General features: G+C 47.4%; 1 protein-coding gene across 1 annotated transcript in view; it reads left to right on the forward strand.

Moving 5' to 3' along the window:
* Positions 1 to 14,815, forward strand: part of LOC120053235 (otogelin-like protein) — a 44,866-nt gene extending 30,051 nt beyond the window's left edge. The window contains exons 26-51 of the mRNA XM_039000381.1: positions 2,040 to 2,196; positions 2,860 to 2,946; positions 3,141 to 3,419; positions 3,554 to 3,671; positions 3,798 to 3,877; positions 3,959 to 4,365; positions 4,495 to 4,794; positions 4,929 to 5,106; positions 5,229 to 5,371; positions 5,625 to 5,717; positions 5,820 to 6,009; positions 6,388 to 6,747; positions 7,111 to 7,296; positions 7,545 to 7,757; positions 10,055 to 10,159; positions 10,253 to 10,360; positions 10,507 to 10,608; positions 10,717 to 10,821; positions 11,000 to 11,040; positions 11,146 to 11,209; positions 11,291 to 11,469; positions 11,843 to 11,947; positions 12,083 to 12,202; positions 12,281 to 12,326; positions 14,439 to 14,518; positions 14,615 to 14,815. Of these exons, the coding sequence (XP_038856309.1) occupies positions 2,040 to 2,196; positions 2,860 to 2,946; positions 3,141 to 3,419; positions 3,554 to 3,671; positions 3,798 to 3,877; positions 3,959 to 4,365; positions 4,495 to 4,794; positions 4,929 to 5,106; positions 5,229 to 5,371; positions 5,625 to 5,717; positions 5,820 to 6,009; positions 6,388 to 6,747; positions 7,111 to 7,296; positions 7,545 to 7,757; positions 10,055 to 10,159; positions 10,253 to 10,360; positions 10,507 to 10,608; positions 10,717 to 10,821; positions 11,000 to 11,040; positions 11,146 to 11,209; positions 11,291 to 11,469; positions 11,843 to 11,947; positions 12,083 to 12,202; positions 12,281 to 12,326; positions 14,439 to 14,518; positions 14,615 to 14,815 (4,047 nt within the window). The remainder of the gene's footprint in view (positions 1 to 2,039; positions 2,197 to 2,859; positions 2,947 to 3,140; positions 3,420 to 3,553; positions 3,672 to 3,797; positions 3,878 to 3,958; positions 4,366 to 4,494; positions 4,795 to 4,928; positions 5,107 to 5,228; positions 5,372 to 5,624; positions 5,718 to 5,819; positions 6,010 to 6,387; positions 6,748 to 7,110; positions 7,297 to 7,544; positions 7,758 to 10,054; positions 10,160 to 10,252; positions 10,361 to 10,506; positions 10,609 to 10,716; positions 10,822 to 10,999; positions 11,041 to 11,145; positions 11,210 to 11,290; positions 11,470 to 11,842; positions 11,948 to 12,082; positions 12,203 to 12,280; positions 12,327 to 14,438; positions 14,519 to 14,614) is intronic.
* The last annotated feature ends 251 nt before the right edge of the window (positions 14,816 to 15,066 follow it).

A 15,066-nucleotide genomic window follows, 5' to 3' on the forward strand; every position in this document is an offset into this window, starting at 1 on the left:
ACACACACACACACACACACACACACACATAAACCAGTACCATGGACAGCCACACCATATTTAGCTTACGATGTTTGGACTAAATCGTTTTTGGTATATTTTAGTTGTCAATGTATTAGATGTTCAAAATTCAAAAGGCACTCGCACATCTGAGCAATCTAATTTGCAGGTGCATGGCAACAATTGAACAAGATGAAGGAAAAAGTATTAGATGTTGAAATGGTGCTGGAATAGTGGAGGCAACGCCTGTTTTCTTTGCGACTTGCGGTAACTCTCCGTGGTTCTATATCAATAGTTGTTTAGTAGTCTGAAAATGTGGGAAACATTCATTTGCTTGACCATGCTGTAGGTCATGTAAGGGTTTGTGACATGCAATATGTTTTGTGGACTTCATCGGACAGATGAAACAAAGATGTGGTTGAATTTATTCTGACACTGTGTCTTCTTATTGTCTCAGCTATAGACCTATAAATCACGGTGTCAAGGCATATGAACTAACAGGTTATAGAACAAACAACGCAATTATCACAACACATAGGTTTTAATATGGCTTTTTTCCCTGGCATTCCTTCCCCGTTGATTTTACCCACTCACCGCTACTGAAGCTCATGACCCTAGGACTGAACACCTCCCTCTGCAATTGGATCCTGGACTTCCTGACAGGCCACCCCCATATGGTGAGGGTAGGCAACAACACATCCGCCACGCTGACCTTCAATACGGGGGCTTTCAGGGGTGCGTGTTTTGTCCCGTACTGTACTCCCTGTTCAACCATGATTGCATCTCAACCTACGACTCCAAAACCATCAAAAGTGTTGCTGATGACACGATGATGGTAGGCCTGATCACCAACGACAATGAGACAGCCTATAGGGAGGTCAGTGACAACCTCAACAAGACAAAGAAGCTGATCGTGGACTACAGAAAACGGAGGGCCGAGCACGCCCCCATCAACGGGTCGAGAGCTTCAAGCTCTTCACTGTTCACGTCACTAAAGAATTAATATGGTCCACACACACCAACACAGTCGTGAAGAAAGCACAACATGGCCTCTTGCCCCTCAGGAGGCTGAAAAGATTTGGCATGGGACCTCAGATCCTCAAAAAGTTCTACAGCTATACCATCGAGAGCATCTTGACTGGCTGCTTCACCGCTTCATATGGCAACTGCTTGGCATCCAACCACAAGGTGCTACAGAGGGCAGTGCATATGGCCTAGTACATTACTGGGGTCGAGCACCCTGCCATCCTGTACCTCTGTACCAGGTGGTGTCAGAGGAAGGCCCTAAAAACAGTCAATGACTCCAGCCACCCAAGTCATAGACTGTTCTCTCTGCTACCGCACGGCAAGTGGTACCGATGCACCAAGTCTGGAACCAACAGGACCCTGAACAGCTTCTACCCCCAAGCCATAAGTATGCTAAATAGTTAACAAAATAGCTAACCAGACAATCTCCATTGACCCTTTATGAACTAACTCTTTGACTCATCACATATGCTGCTGCTACTGTTTATTATCTATCCTGTTGCCTAGTCACTTTACCGCTACCTATGTGTACATATCTACCTCAATTACCTTGTACCCCTGCACATCAACTCAGTACTGGTACCCCGTGTATATAACGTTCCTCATTGTTTATTTCTTCCTTGTGTTATTCTTTTTCTATTCTTTTTCTATTTTGTCTCTCTGCATAGTTGGGAAGAGCCTATAAGTAAGCATTTCACTGTTAGTCTACACCTGTTTACGAAGCATGTGGCAAATAAAATGTGATTTGATCCCTGTGTTCCAGAGTTTAACCCACGTCTCATTGTTCTGATGTCCCATCACTCCTATTCACTCCCCTTCAACACACACAAACATGTCACTCATTCCTACCTACATTATTCACACACACTCCTAACCCACATCTAACCCCAATGACCTGTCTCCCACTCTAAACCCTCACTCACCCCCCAGGTAGATATGACCTGGTTCTAATGTACATCTGCAACCTGTGTGTGTGTGTGTTGTCATGTGTGTGTGTTTGTGTGTGTGTGTAGGTGGATGTATCATGGTTCTATAGGAACTGCTTGACAGACACGTGTAACTGTAACCGAGGCGGAGACTGTGAGTGTCTGTGTACGTCCATTGCTGCCTATGCACACACCTGCTGTCAACACGGTGTCACTGTGGTCTGGAGAAACCCCTCTGTCTGCCGTGAGTACAGACACACATACACACACAATGTGTGTCTGTTCCTCCGACTTTCTCTCTGTCTGTCAGCATAGGTGCTGGGTCAGTCAATGCTCCTACACGCCCGCATGCACACACACATGCCAGTACACAGAACTATAGAGTCCCCCCTCTGACCCTAAAATATTTATATCTGTCATCAAATGACCACAGATACACGTGCACACACACACACACATACACTCTTACACAATACCATGGTCTCTCTATCCCTGCTTGATCTACACAGTATGTCTTGGCTATGAAAGGCTACAGTACTATCACATACTGTACATATGTGATGTTGTATGTTTCTAAATGTTTGTACTTGTTTTTTCTTTCAGCCTATGATTGTGAATACTACAACCAAGGTCTGTTTGAACGCTAACCAAAATGACTCACAAAGGAACACCATTCAATCACACAAAAATACAAATACACATATACAAACTGAGCTACATAATATATTCACTCAACATTGAGAATATCCTCCACCCCTCTCTCTCTCTCTCTCTCTCTCTCTCTCTCTCTCTCTCTCTCTCTCTCCCTCTGTAGAGTTAGGTGAAGGACCGTTTTCGGTGGTCAGTGCTGTATATAACGCTACAGTCTTCGGTGTGAACAGAACCAGTGGGTCAGTGTTTCCTCTAGTTAGGGAGTTCGCAGGCGGGCTGCCTCCCCCTGGGCTACTCTTCAACTTCATGATCACAGCAGGACTACAGAAGGACCGCACATCACGTGAGTCTCACACACACACACACACACACACACACACACACACACACACACACACACACACACACACACACACACACACACACACACACACACACACACATACACACACACACACACACACACAAAACACACACAAAACACACACAAACTCAACTCACATCAGCTTCACCCATATGTTAAACTCTGTATTACAGGTCTCCCGGTGGTCTCTCTGGAGTCAGCAGAGCGTCCTAACTACTTCCTCGTTGTGTCTGAGCGTACTGGGCTGCGGTTGGAGCAGTGGACCAGAGGGGAGGAGTTTGGCCACAGGGCTTCCTTCCTGCAGCACCAGGGGGTGTTCCTGCCTGGCCACACCTCTTTTGAGCTGATTGGCCAGCCAGGAGTGTTCCTGACTCTGACACGCACGTCTGCACGAGCTCAGAAATATGACAACTCTGACAACTTCAAGACCAGCAGCTCCTTTACTCTGGAGGGTTAGATAGAAATACAAATTCATAATACGCAGCACACACACAGTTTCTTTTACTGTAGTTCTTATGTGTATGTTCACAATATGTTTGTGTTACAGAGAGCAGTTACAATATGTTTGTGTATGTTTGTATTACAGAGAGCAGTTTTGTGATCCCGTACCGTATGATGTGTGAGTGGCGCTACCATGCATGTGCCAGTCCGTGTGTCCGTACATGCAGCGACCCCACTGCCACACGCTGCCACTTCCTGCCCCCGTAAGAACACGCCTAACATAGAAATGCACGCTTACAAACACACACTTACAACATGGTTATACACTGTAAGGGCATGATTAATACGCGCTTTGAACGTTTGTCCGTGTCTATATGTGTGTCTGGCAGGGTGGAGGGCTGTTTCCCTCGCTGCCCCAAAAACATGGTTCTTGATGAGGTCACCAGGAGATGTGTCTACACAGAGGACTGTGAGTAGAGTGTGCATCACACCAGGATCTGTAAAGTTACATCGTTTTTAGAGTAATGTATGTCTGTGTGTCTTTCCTCAGGTGTGTCCCTACCTCCCACTCCTACACCCTACGCCTTCGTAAACCGAACGACCACCACCCCAACTACTACTGCTGTTAGGCCTACTAGTACTACTACTACATCTAGGACCACTACTAGTAGTACCAGAACTACAACCAGTGCTGCCTCTACAACTGTTACTGCCACCAGAGCCCCCACTACACCCAGTACAGCCCACCTGACGGAGAGTTTCACTCCCACCCTTACCCCTCCTCGCTCCCCCTCTCCTCCTCCCCCTTCTCTGCCCGCACCCTCCACCCCCACTGTGACTGAGGACACCCCTTTACCTGCAGTCTCTCCCTCCATCTCCCCCTCTCCCTCCGCCACCATTACTAGCAGCACCACTGGGGTCACGACCCCGACCTTGACCCCTGCAGTGGTCACTAGAGTAACTATGGAAACGCCATCCCCTACTTCCCCCAGCCTGGTAGTGACCGAATCTACCACTCCTCCTCTTCTCTCTCCTGCTTCTCCCTCTCGCTCTCCCCCTCCTCCCCCTCCTACTACCCCTCCCCAGCCTTCCACCCAGCCTTCCAGCTCCCCCTCAGCTCCCCCTATCTCCTCCCCCACTTCCTTTTCCCTTCCTCCCCCTCTCTCCTCCACCCCCACCCTGACCACCACAGAAACACACCGTCCTGTTGCTACGCCCACGGAGACTACCTCTGTATTCCCAGTCATTTATGACACCTCCGTTACCATGTCGACATCACCCCCCGAGACGACGGAGTCCATAACAACGGAAACAGCCACTAGCCCAGACTCATTCAGCATGCCGACAGTGCTGTCCCCCTTCCTCCTGCCCACCACCCCCTGCACAGTAAGAGCCCATCAGTGAGAGACCGTGTGTATGGACATGATAAGAGGGCCGAGCATGCAGCCCTGGAGAACTCCCTTTGCCAGTAGCTGATCTCTCTGATCTCCCTCTCTCTCGTCTCTCTCTGTTCTCTCCAGCCCCCGTATTCCTACCGTGTTGATGAGTGTGCAGAACTGATCTGTTTTAACGGGGAGCTGCTCCTCCATAACTCCTCCCTCCACTGTCGGTACAACACTACTCCTCCTCGCTGCTCTCTGCTGGGCATGGCTGTCCTCACCAACACCGACCCCTGCTGCCCGCTCTGGCAGTGCCCCTGTAAGAACACACACTACTGTACATACACACACACACTACATACATACCAACACACACACATTTTACAGACATACTGTGCTTGTGTGTGTTTGCCTATCCGTGCATGTGTGTGTATGTGTTAGGTCGCTGCTCGGTGATGTCAGACCTGCGTGTGATAACGTTTGACGGTAACAACGTGGCGCTGTATGATAACGGCTCCTACATCCTGGTCTACCTGCCCACAGAGAACATCATAGGAACAGTGAATAAATGCCCTACCAGCCAGGTACACACACACACACACACAAGCTAAAACACACACACAAACTCTCTCTGTTTTAAATACACTCGCTATTATAAACTGTCATAGGATGCCAGAAGCACCTGATTCTGATTGGTTTACCTTTTCTTGTTTCATATTTAGAGCGTCAACTCCATCAGACGACCTGTGAGTTTCCTTTTAATATCTAATCGTGATCATTATCATAGTAATTATATGGTCATTATTACACTGTTTTACTTGGACATCTTTCTCTCAGAGCCCTAGTGGTGGAACGTCAGGTCTGTGTTTCAAGAACTTGAACATCACCACTCCCTCCTACAGGATCATCATCAACCGTCTTGACCGCAAGGTGACTATCACTGACCGCAACCGACTGACCACTGAACCATTACTGATCGCATACACTGTAGAACACAGCTCATGCTATATCTGTGCGTGTGTGGGTATACAGGTGTCAGTGAACCACATCAAGGCGCGGCTGCCTTTCTCCCGCCAGGCTCTGTCAGTAGAGGACACAGGCAGTATGTACCTGATCACCACTCCTGGAGGAGTCAACATACAATGGTACCACAGCACTGGCATCATGGTGCTGCAATACACCGCTCCCTCCAATACATCTGCTCCTACTAGAGGCCTCTGTGGTAAGACATCCATGAGCTAGATTTGGCATTTACTCTAACGCTTCCATCCTTCATTGTCAGATCAGGGATGTGGGTTTGTTTTGAAGACGTCCACTAGCATGATTTAATGAACCTGGAGAAGAGAGAACGTTTCTCTCAGACCTTGCCCTATTCCTGGCCTATTTCTTCAGGGTGTGCGCATGTGGGCGTGCATTTGTTCATCCGTGCATGTTATGAACATAAGTGTATCCGTAACAGTTTTGTAAATAAAGTATCAAGTTGTTTTAAATTGTGATCGAGAGTTGCGCCTCTTCCTTCTCAATGCTCATGCTATTATTTGGTTGCACCTTGTTTCACGTTGGTTGAGCACCTTTTACTCCCTGCTGGTGTGTCTCCCAGGGTGTTGTGACGGGAACCCAGCTGATGACCTGAAGCTGCCTAACGGTACGGTGGTGAGGGAGGTGGCAGACCTGGGTCTGTTCCTGCAGGCCTGGAGGGTCCACACCTCAGAGGACACGGAACACACACGACGCATCGGGGACAACTGTACCACTGGAGACTGCTCCACCTGTCTCTCCATGCTTAGACAGAGACCTTTCACTCCCTGCCACAGCAAGGTGTCTCCAGAGCAGTTCTGTGATGTGATGTGGGCAGGGGACCTCCACTATAAGGCCCACCAGTGTGACTTCCTGGCAGCCTACGTAGCTGTCTGCTACACTTACCAAGTCTGCATCAACTGGAGACGACACAACTTCTGCCGTAAGGACCTCGTACACACACACACCAATACACACTAATACACACACACATCAGGTCTACATTAGCTGGTGATGTCACAACGGTATGTTCTTGCGGTGTGTCTGTGCGCGTGTGTGTGTGTGTGTGTGTGTGTGTGTGTGTGTGTGTGTGTGTGTGTGTGTGTGTGTGTGTGTGTGTGTGTGTGTGTGTGTGTGTGTGTGTGTGTGTGTGTGCGTGCGTGCGTGCGTGTGTGTGTGTGTGTGTGTGTTTGCGTGTCTGTACATGCTTGTGCGTATGTGTGTGGGTGTGTGTGTGTGTGTGTGTGTGTGTGTGTGTGTGTGTGTGTGTGTGTGTGTGTGTGTGTGTGTGTGTGTGTGTGTGTAGCGTTGAGGTGTCCCTCAGGTAGGGAGTACCAGGCGTGTGTGTCGACCTGTACCACCCGGACCTGTCAGAACAGAGAGTTCTATGAGGAGACCACCTGCTCCCACATCAGAGAGGAGTGTGTGTGTCGCTCTGGAACCATCCTGCACCGAGCAGACTCCACTTACTGCGTCACAGAGGAGCAGTGTGGTGAGTATGTCAGCTCTATGTCAGCTGTATGCCAGCTCTATGTCAGCTGTATGTCAGCTGTATGTCAGCTCTATGTCAGCTGTATGCCAGCTCTATGTCAGCTGTATGTCAGCTCTTTGTCAGTGTATGTCTGCTCTAGTATGTCAGCTCTATGAGCTTGTGCTCTATATGACTCTTGTTATGGTTCTGCTTCTGTGTTTTTTAGAGTGTACTGATAATGTCTGTGGTGTCTGTATGTGTGTTTGTAGTGTGTACGGATAACGAGGGGTCTCCGCGGGCCCCTGGGGAGGTGTGGAACGGGTCATTGCGTGGCTGCTGTCTGTTCCGCTGCCTGGAGAACGGTTCTGTGGTGGCAGTAGAACCTGACTGCAGCTTTAGTCCCACTCCGCTGTGTGAGAGGGAGGGAGAGTACGTACTGGATGTCCTGGAAGAGGGGGCCTGCTGTCCCAAGAAGATCTGTGGTGAGGACACACACACACATGCATGCTTAGACACCTACATATACCATCGACTCTCTCTCTCTCTCTCTCTCTCTCTCTCTCTCTCTCTCTCTCTCTCTCTCTCAATTCAATTCAAGGGGCTTTATTGGCATGGGAAACATATGTTTACATTGCCAAAGCAAGTGAAATGGATAAACAAAAGTTAAATAAACAATAAAAAGTGAACAGTAAATATTACACTCACACAAGTTCCCAAAGAATAAAGACATTGTAACGGCCGTCTGAAGAAGAGGGAGTGGACCAAAGCGCAGCGTGGTAAGTTTTCATGCTTTCTTTATTAAAACTGAACACTAAATAACAAAAATAACAAAGAGAACGAACGAAACCGAAACAGTTCTGTCTGGTGCAGACACAAAACAGAAAACAATTACCCACAAAAACCATGTGGGAAAAAGCTACCTAAGTATGGTTCTCAATCAGAGACAACGATAGACAGCTGCCTCTGATTGAGAACCACACCCGGCCAAACAACAAAGAAATACAAAACATAGAAAATGAACATAGAATGCCCACCCAAATCACACCCTGACCAAACCAAAATAGAGACATAAAAAACTCTCTACGGTCAGGGCGTGACAGACATGATGTCATATTATGTCTATATACAGTGTTGTAACATTGTGCAAATAGTTAAAGTAAAAAAATGTCAAACAAATAATCATAAATATGGGTTGTATTTACAACCCTTTCTTGTGGCAACAGGTCCCAAATCTTGCTGCTGTGATTGCACACTGTGGTATTTCACCCAATAGATATGGGAGTTTATCAAAATTGGATTTGTTTTCAAATTCTCGGTGGGTCTGTGTAATCTGAGTGAAATATGTGTCTCTAATATGGTTATACATTTGGCAGGAGGTTAGGAAGTGCAGCTCAGTTTCCACCTCATTTTGTGGGCAGTGTGCACATAGCCTGTCTTCTCTTGGGAGCCAGGTCTGCCTACGGCGACCTTTCTCAATAGCAAGGCTATGCTCACTGAGTCTGTACATAGTCAAAGCTTTCCTTAAGTTTGGGTCAGTCACAGTGGTCAGGTATTCTGCCACTGTGTACTCTCTGTTTAGGGCCAAATAGCATTCTAGTTTGCGCAGTTTTTTTGTTAATTCTTTCCAATGTGTCAAGTAATTATCTTTTTGTTTTTTCATGATTTGGTTGGGTCTAAATGTGTTGCTGTCCTGGGGCTCTGTGGGGTCTGTTTGTGAACAGAGCCCCAGGACCAGCTTGCTTAGGGGGCTCTTCTCCAGGTTTATTTCTCTGTAGGGGATGGCTTTGTTATGGAAGGTTTGGGAATTGCTTCCTTTTAGGTGGTTGTAGAATTTAACAGCTCTTTTCTGGATTTTGATAATTAGCGGGTATCGGCCTAATTCTGCTCTGCATGCATTATTTGGTGTTTTACGTTGTACACGGAGGATATTTTTGGTATTTGTCCCATGTTGTGAATTCTTGGTTGGTATTTTTAGCCAGATCCTAATTGGTATGTCAAATGTTATGTTCCTTTTGATGGCATAGAATGCTATTCTTTTTTTATTTAACCTTTATTTAACTAGGCAAGTCAGTTAAGAACAAATTCTTATTTACAATGATGGCCTACACCGGCCAAACCCGGACAACGCTGGGCCAATTGTGCGCCGCCCTATGGGACTCCCAATCACGGCCAGTTGTGAGACAGCCTTGATTCAAACCAGGGTGTCTGTAGTGACGCCTCTAGCGCTGAGATGCAGTGCCTAAGACCGCTGCGCCACTCGGGAGCCCCTTGCCTTGTCTCTCAGATCGTTCACAGCTTTGTGGAAGTTACCTGCAGCGCTGATGTTTAGGCAGAGGTATGTATAGTTTTTTGTGTGCTCTAGGACAACGGTGTCAAGATGGAATTTGTATTTGTGGTCCTGGCGACTGGACCTTTTTTGGAACACCATTATTTCTGTCTTACTGAGATTTTCTGTCAGGCCCAGGTCTGACAGAATCTATGCATAATATCTAGGTGCTGCTGTAGGCCCTTTTTGGTTGGGGACAGAAGCACCAGATCATCAGCAAACAGTAGACATTTTACTTCAGATTCTAGTAGGGTGAGGCCGGGTGCAGTAGACTGTTCTAGTGCCCTCGCCAATTTGTTGATATGTATGTTGAAGAGGGTGGGTCTCTCTCTCTCTCTCTCTCTCTCTCTCTCTCTCTCTCTCTCTCTCTCTCTCTCTTTCTCTCTCTCTCTCTCTCTCTCTCTCTCTCTCTCTCTCTCTCTCTCTCTCTCTCTCTCTCTCTCTCTCTCTCAGAGTGTAATCTGACCATCTGTGAGAGTGAGGCTCCGCCCTGTGAAAATGGGAACCGACTGGTGATTGGTTACAGTGCCTTGTCCTGCTGCCCAGAGTACCGTTGTGGTAGGTACTGAACCAAAAGGTAATAGCTTTAATCATTCACTGGTATTGTTAGGTGTGGTTTAATAACTGAGTCCTGTGATTGGTCTGTCTCAGAGTGCGAACCCCATGCCTGTCCCCCCGTCACCGCCCCTGACTGCAGAGAAGATCAGTTCCTCGTGGAGGTCCGTGAGGACAGCTCCTGCTGTTACTCCTTCCTGTGTGGTAAGGTCAGACCTTCTACTGCTTCCTGGGTCGACCGTCTCCGTCCAACATTACTGTAGCTGGACTTTGGGTAGAAGTTGCCCTTAAGTAGAGGACCGACCCAAAAACAGTCAGTGGCCAATGGTGTGTGTGTCTTCTCTCTGCAGTGTGTGAGTCATGTATCGAGCCCGTGCCGGCCTGTTCCGATGGCGAGATATTAGCTGTGAATCTAAACACCACCAACAGCTGCTGCCCTCAATACCACTGTGGTAACACACACACATTATACTCTACACACTATACAAGCTGTACAGACACACACATACATGTACACATACACAGGGTTGATGTTTACAGCAGTGTTCTCTTGCATGCAGTGTGTGATGTGAACCTGTGTCCTGAGTCGTCTCTGACCTGCTCTCCTGGCCTGTCTATGGTTCAAACCACCCACCCTGGACACTGCTGCCCCGACCACCGCTGTGGTACACACACACACACAAACACAAATTTTTGCACAGGCAATAGTTGCACACACACATCTAAATGCACACACATACCATCATGCCCAGAACTGTGTCTTTGAAAAATCTTGTAGTCCAAACAGAGCATGGTTCTAGGCCTCCAGGTCTGTAGTAAACAAAGTCTCTCTTCTTCTTTCAGAATGCCAGTGTGAGGACAGCTCTCTCCCAGTCTGTCAGGTGGTGAGTCAGTCAACTTCAGGAATATTCCTGTTTGTGTGTGCAATGTGCATGCGTGCATGTGTGTGTGTTTTTGTGTGTGTCATAGTAACTTCTCTGGTCTCTCAGGGGGAGGTACAGGTGGAGGTTCCAGACAGCAGAAGCATCTGTGGCTGCCCCCGCTACACCTGCAGTAAGTACACACACATACACACACACTATGCACAGACACACCCTAGGCTACTAACCCCTGACCCCTGACCTCTGTGTGTAGAGAAGGCAGAGGTGTGTGTGTTCCAGGGAGTCACGGTGCTGGGGCCAGGGCAGAGCCTGATTCAGTACTATGAAGGAGAGCTGTGTTACACCGTTCACTGTCTGACACACCGTGACACACACACCGGATACTACGCCATGGACGTGTCCGCTGTCAACTGCTCTCGGAAGTGTGGCCCGGTATGTCTCTCTCCCTCTCTCTCACACACACTCCAAACTTCCATCCTGATCAGAGTTACGTAAACCCTTCTGACTTCTCCCCCCCCTCCTTTCTGACTCCTCCCCCCCGTCTGACTCCCCCCCTTCTGACTCCCCCCTTCTGACTTCTCCCCTCCTCTTACTTCGCCCCCTCCTTCTGACTTCTCCCCCCTTCTGATTTCTCCCCCCCTTCTGACTTCAACCCCTCCTCTGACTTCTCCCCCACCTTCTGACTTCTCCCCTCCTCTGACTTCTCCCCCCTTCTGATTTCCCCCCCTTCTGACTTCTCCCCTCTCTTCTGACTTCTCCCCCCTTCTGACTTCTCCCCCCTTCTGACCTCCCCCCCACCTCTCAGCACCAGCTTTACGTAGCATCATCAGATCCTCAGGTGTGCTGTGGCTCCTGTAAGAACGTCTCCTGTTCCTTCAACATCCACAACAGAACCACTGAGGTCTTCACTGTGAGAACACACACACACACACACACTCACACACACACACACAGCCTAATACTGCCAAACAGACACAAATAATCTACCTAACACACAGGAAAATCCTGGATGGATAACGTTGACGGTGTGTGTGTGTGTGAACAGGCGGGGAGCTCCTGGGTGGATAACTGTACACGGTACGACTGTGTGGAGACGGCAGGGGGAACCGTGGTGCTGGCCTCAGGGGTGGTCTGCCCCCCCTTCAACGACACAGAGTGCACTCAGGTACACACACACACACACACACACACTAACATTCACACATAATGAGGTCTGTCTGTAACCTTTCTTCAATCATTGCAGAATGGGGGCGTGGTCCAGAGCTATGTGGACGGCTGTTGCAGAACGTGTAAGTGACCGATCACATTTGCTTCTCATATGCTTTCAGCTGTCAATCACAGGGGTGGGCAGGGCGTTGCCTGGCAACGGTTGGGCTTATTGGCTGACTGGTTGGGGGGTGTGGCCTGTAGCAGCGTAAAGCAGAGTAAAAGCTTGTGGTTGGCTGGCAACAACCAGCATGAATCACTACACTACCCATCAGCCTCTGCTGTAGGGGTGGTCCTAGAGCTGCCTGATGGTCCTGATACACTGTCATGATAATATTGAAAAAAGATTTTACTGTTGATTGGAAAATATTTTTATTTCGTGGATAAATTATCATAACCCACAGTTATCTGGAGATTAACAGCATGCAAACAGTGGTCCGTCCTACCACTCAAATTTTCTTTTACACTCAATGATGCTAATGATAAACTGTAGCTAAACAGACTCTCTAAATCCTTAAAGTACTTTCTAGATGTCCATAAGAGGAAGGCAGTTTGTATTTTAAGTGAACTGCAGTGGTGGAAAAAGTATCCATTTGTCATACTTGAGTAAAAGTATAGATACCTTAATAGAAAGTTACTAAAGTAAAAGTTAAATTCACCCAGTAAAATACTACTCGAGTAAAAGTTTTAAAGTATTTGGTTCTAAATATACTTAAGTATCAGAAGTATAAATAATTTCCAATTCCTTCTTTTAAGCAAAGTATATGGCACCATTTTCTTGTTTTTAAAGTGTATGGATAGCCAGAGGCATACTCCAACACTGAGACATCATTTATAAAAGATGCATTTGTTTTTAGTGAGTCTGCCAGATCAGAGACAGAAGGGATGATCATGTGTTGTCTTGATAAGTGCGTGAATTGGGCCATTTTCCTGTCCTGCTAAGCGGTCAAAATTAAGTACTTTTGGAAGTCAGGTAAAATGTATGGAATAAAAACTACATTATTTCTTTAGGAATGTAGTGAAGTAAAAGTAAAAGTTGTCAAAAATATAAATAAGTAGTACTTATTTTAAAGTACTACTTAAGTAGTACTTTAAAATATTTTTACTTTAGTACTTTACACCACTGGTGAACTGTCCCATTAAACACAAATTGTGCATGTAAAGGTGAAGAACACAGATCCAGTCTGCTCTCCCAGTAATACAGCAGCTCTGCCTCCTTGTCCGCTTGCCTGCTCTACCAGTTTGGCCAATGGGAATGCTTGTTTTTGTTACATTTTGGCCAATGGTGATGCTTGGTGTTTAGTTTGGCCAATGAGAATGAGCCTTGGTGCATCAGCGTGTAGTAATCCTGAGTGTTTGGCCATCTGGCTGTCTTCCCCAGTCTCAGAGAACATTGTCTGGCTCCCATGGCTGTGCATGCCACTGCGCTGATTCCTCTGTGTGTTTTCAATGTGTTCTAAACCAACGTTAACCTGTGTGTTCTCCTATCGTTCTCCTGACGTTGTTGTTCCTGCCGCTGCTCCCAGGTTCTGGAGTCGGTGTTATACCGTTTACCGTTAACCCCGTAACCCCCACTGGTAGTACTAACTGTGACAAAGGTACCACGACCTCTCACCTTTCATCTTTAACCTCTCACCCCATAACCCTCACAGGTAGTACTAATTGTGACACAGGTACCACGACCTCTCATCCTTCACCTATCACCGTGTGTGTTTGTCTAGTCCTAACCCTACCACACCATACATATAAACTACAGGTCAAGGTTCACCTAACATTCCTCAGGACAAAACCCCATTCCAATGTGTCAACATGTTATTGCTGTGCTGAATCCTCTATGTGAGTAAGAATCATCCCCATTCCTTCACATATACAGAGAGTTTGACCAAGTGTAGAGCTGGACGCCATGTTGCTACCGCTCAACATTCCATCATCCCCCGCCCCTCTGCCCCCTGTGGCTTACCCCCGATTGGCTAGAGTGAGTTTAAGTTCAGGCCAGTGGCCAATGGGAGCTGGGTCTCTGGCATGAGAACTGCCCCCCAGTCAGCTGGCTGTCAATTAAACTGAGCCCCCGCTGCTAGGCAAAAGAGTCCTGCTCAATAGGCCTTTTACTGTGTGAATGACAGGACTCTGGGGGTGAAAGCTGTGTGTGTGCTTGCGTGTATCTCAGCGTTTTCTCTGTGTGCGTGTGTGTTTAGGTAAGGAGGACGGTAAGACGTGTAAGCGTGTAGCGATCCGAACCACCATCAGAAAAGACGACTGCAGGAGCAACGCACCGGTAAGAGAGAGACAGTAGCAATAAGACCGTTTTTTTTATGGAGTATAATATTTTACCGCCCCTCTCTCTTTCTCTCTCTCTCTCTCTCTCTCTCAGTTGACAGTGTATTCGTGTGATGGGAAGTGTCCGTCTGCCACCATCTTTAACTTCAACATCAACAGCCACGCCCGCTTCTGTAAGTGCTGCAGAGAGAGTGGACTACAAACACGCTCCGTCACCCTCTACTGCTCACGCAATGCTACTCTGGTGGACTACAGCTTCCAGGAACCTTTAGACTGCTCCTGCCTATGGAACTAAAGAGATCTACTGTAATCCAGGGCTAGGCAACTAGATTCAGTCGCAGGACAATTTTTATCGGAGAGGATGGTCGGGGGCATGGAAAATAATTATAATAATTTGTACACTGTACACAGGTACCTACACACTGAAGAAGGCTGTAAAGACGAAACATCTGTGTACGCTATCCCTGGTGCAGTAAAAACATGTAACACATTGAATAATGAAGTAAGCTTTATGCAACATATTTTTGAGTGTGAACCCATTACACC

The sequence above is a fragment of the Salvelinus namaycush genome, chromosome 9 (genome assembly GCF_016432855.1).
Source record: "Salvelinus namaycush isolate Seneca chromosome 9, SaNama_1.0, whole genome shotgun sequence".
Classification (NCBI taxonomy): Eukaryota; Metazoa; Chordata; class Actinopteri; order Salmoniformes; family Salmonidae; genus Salvelinus; species Salvelinus namaycush.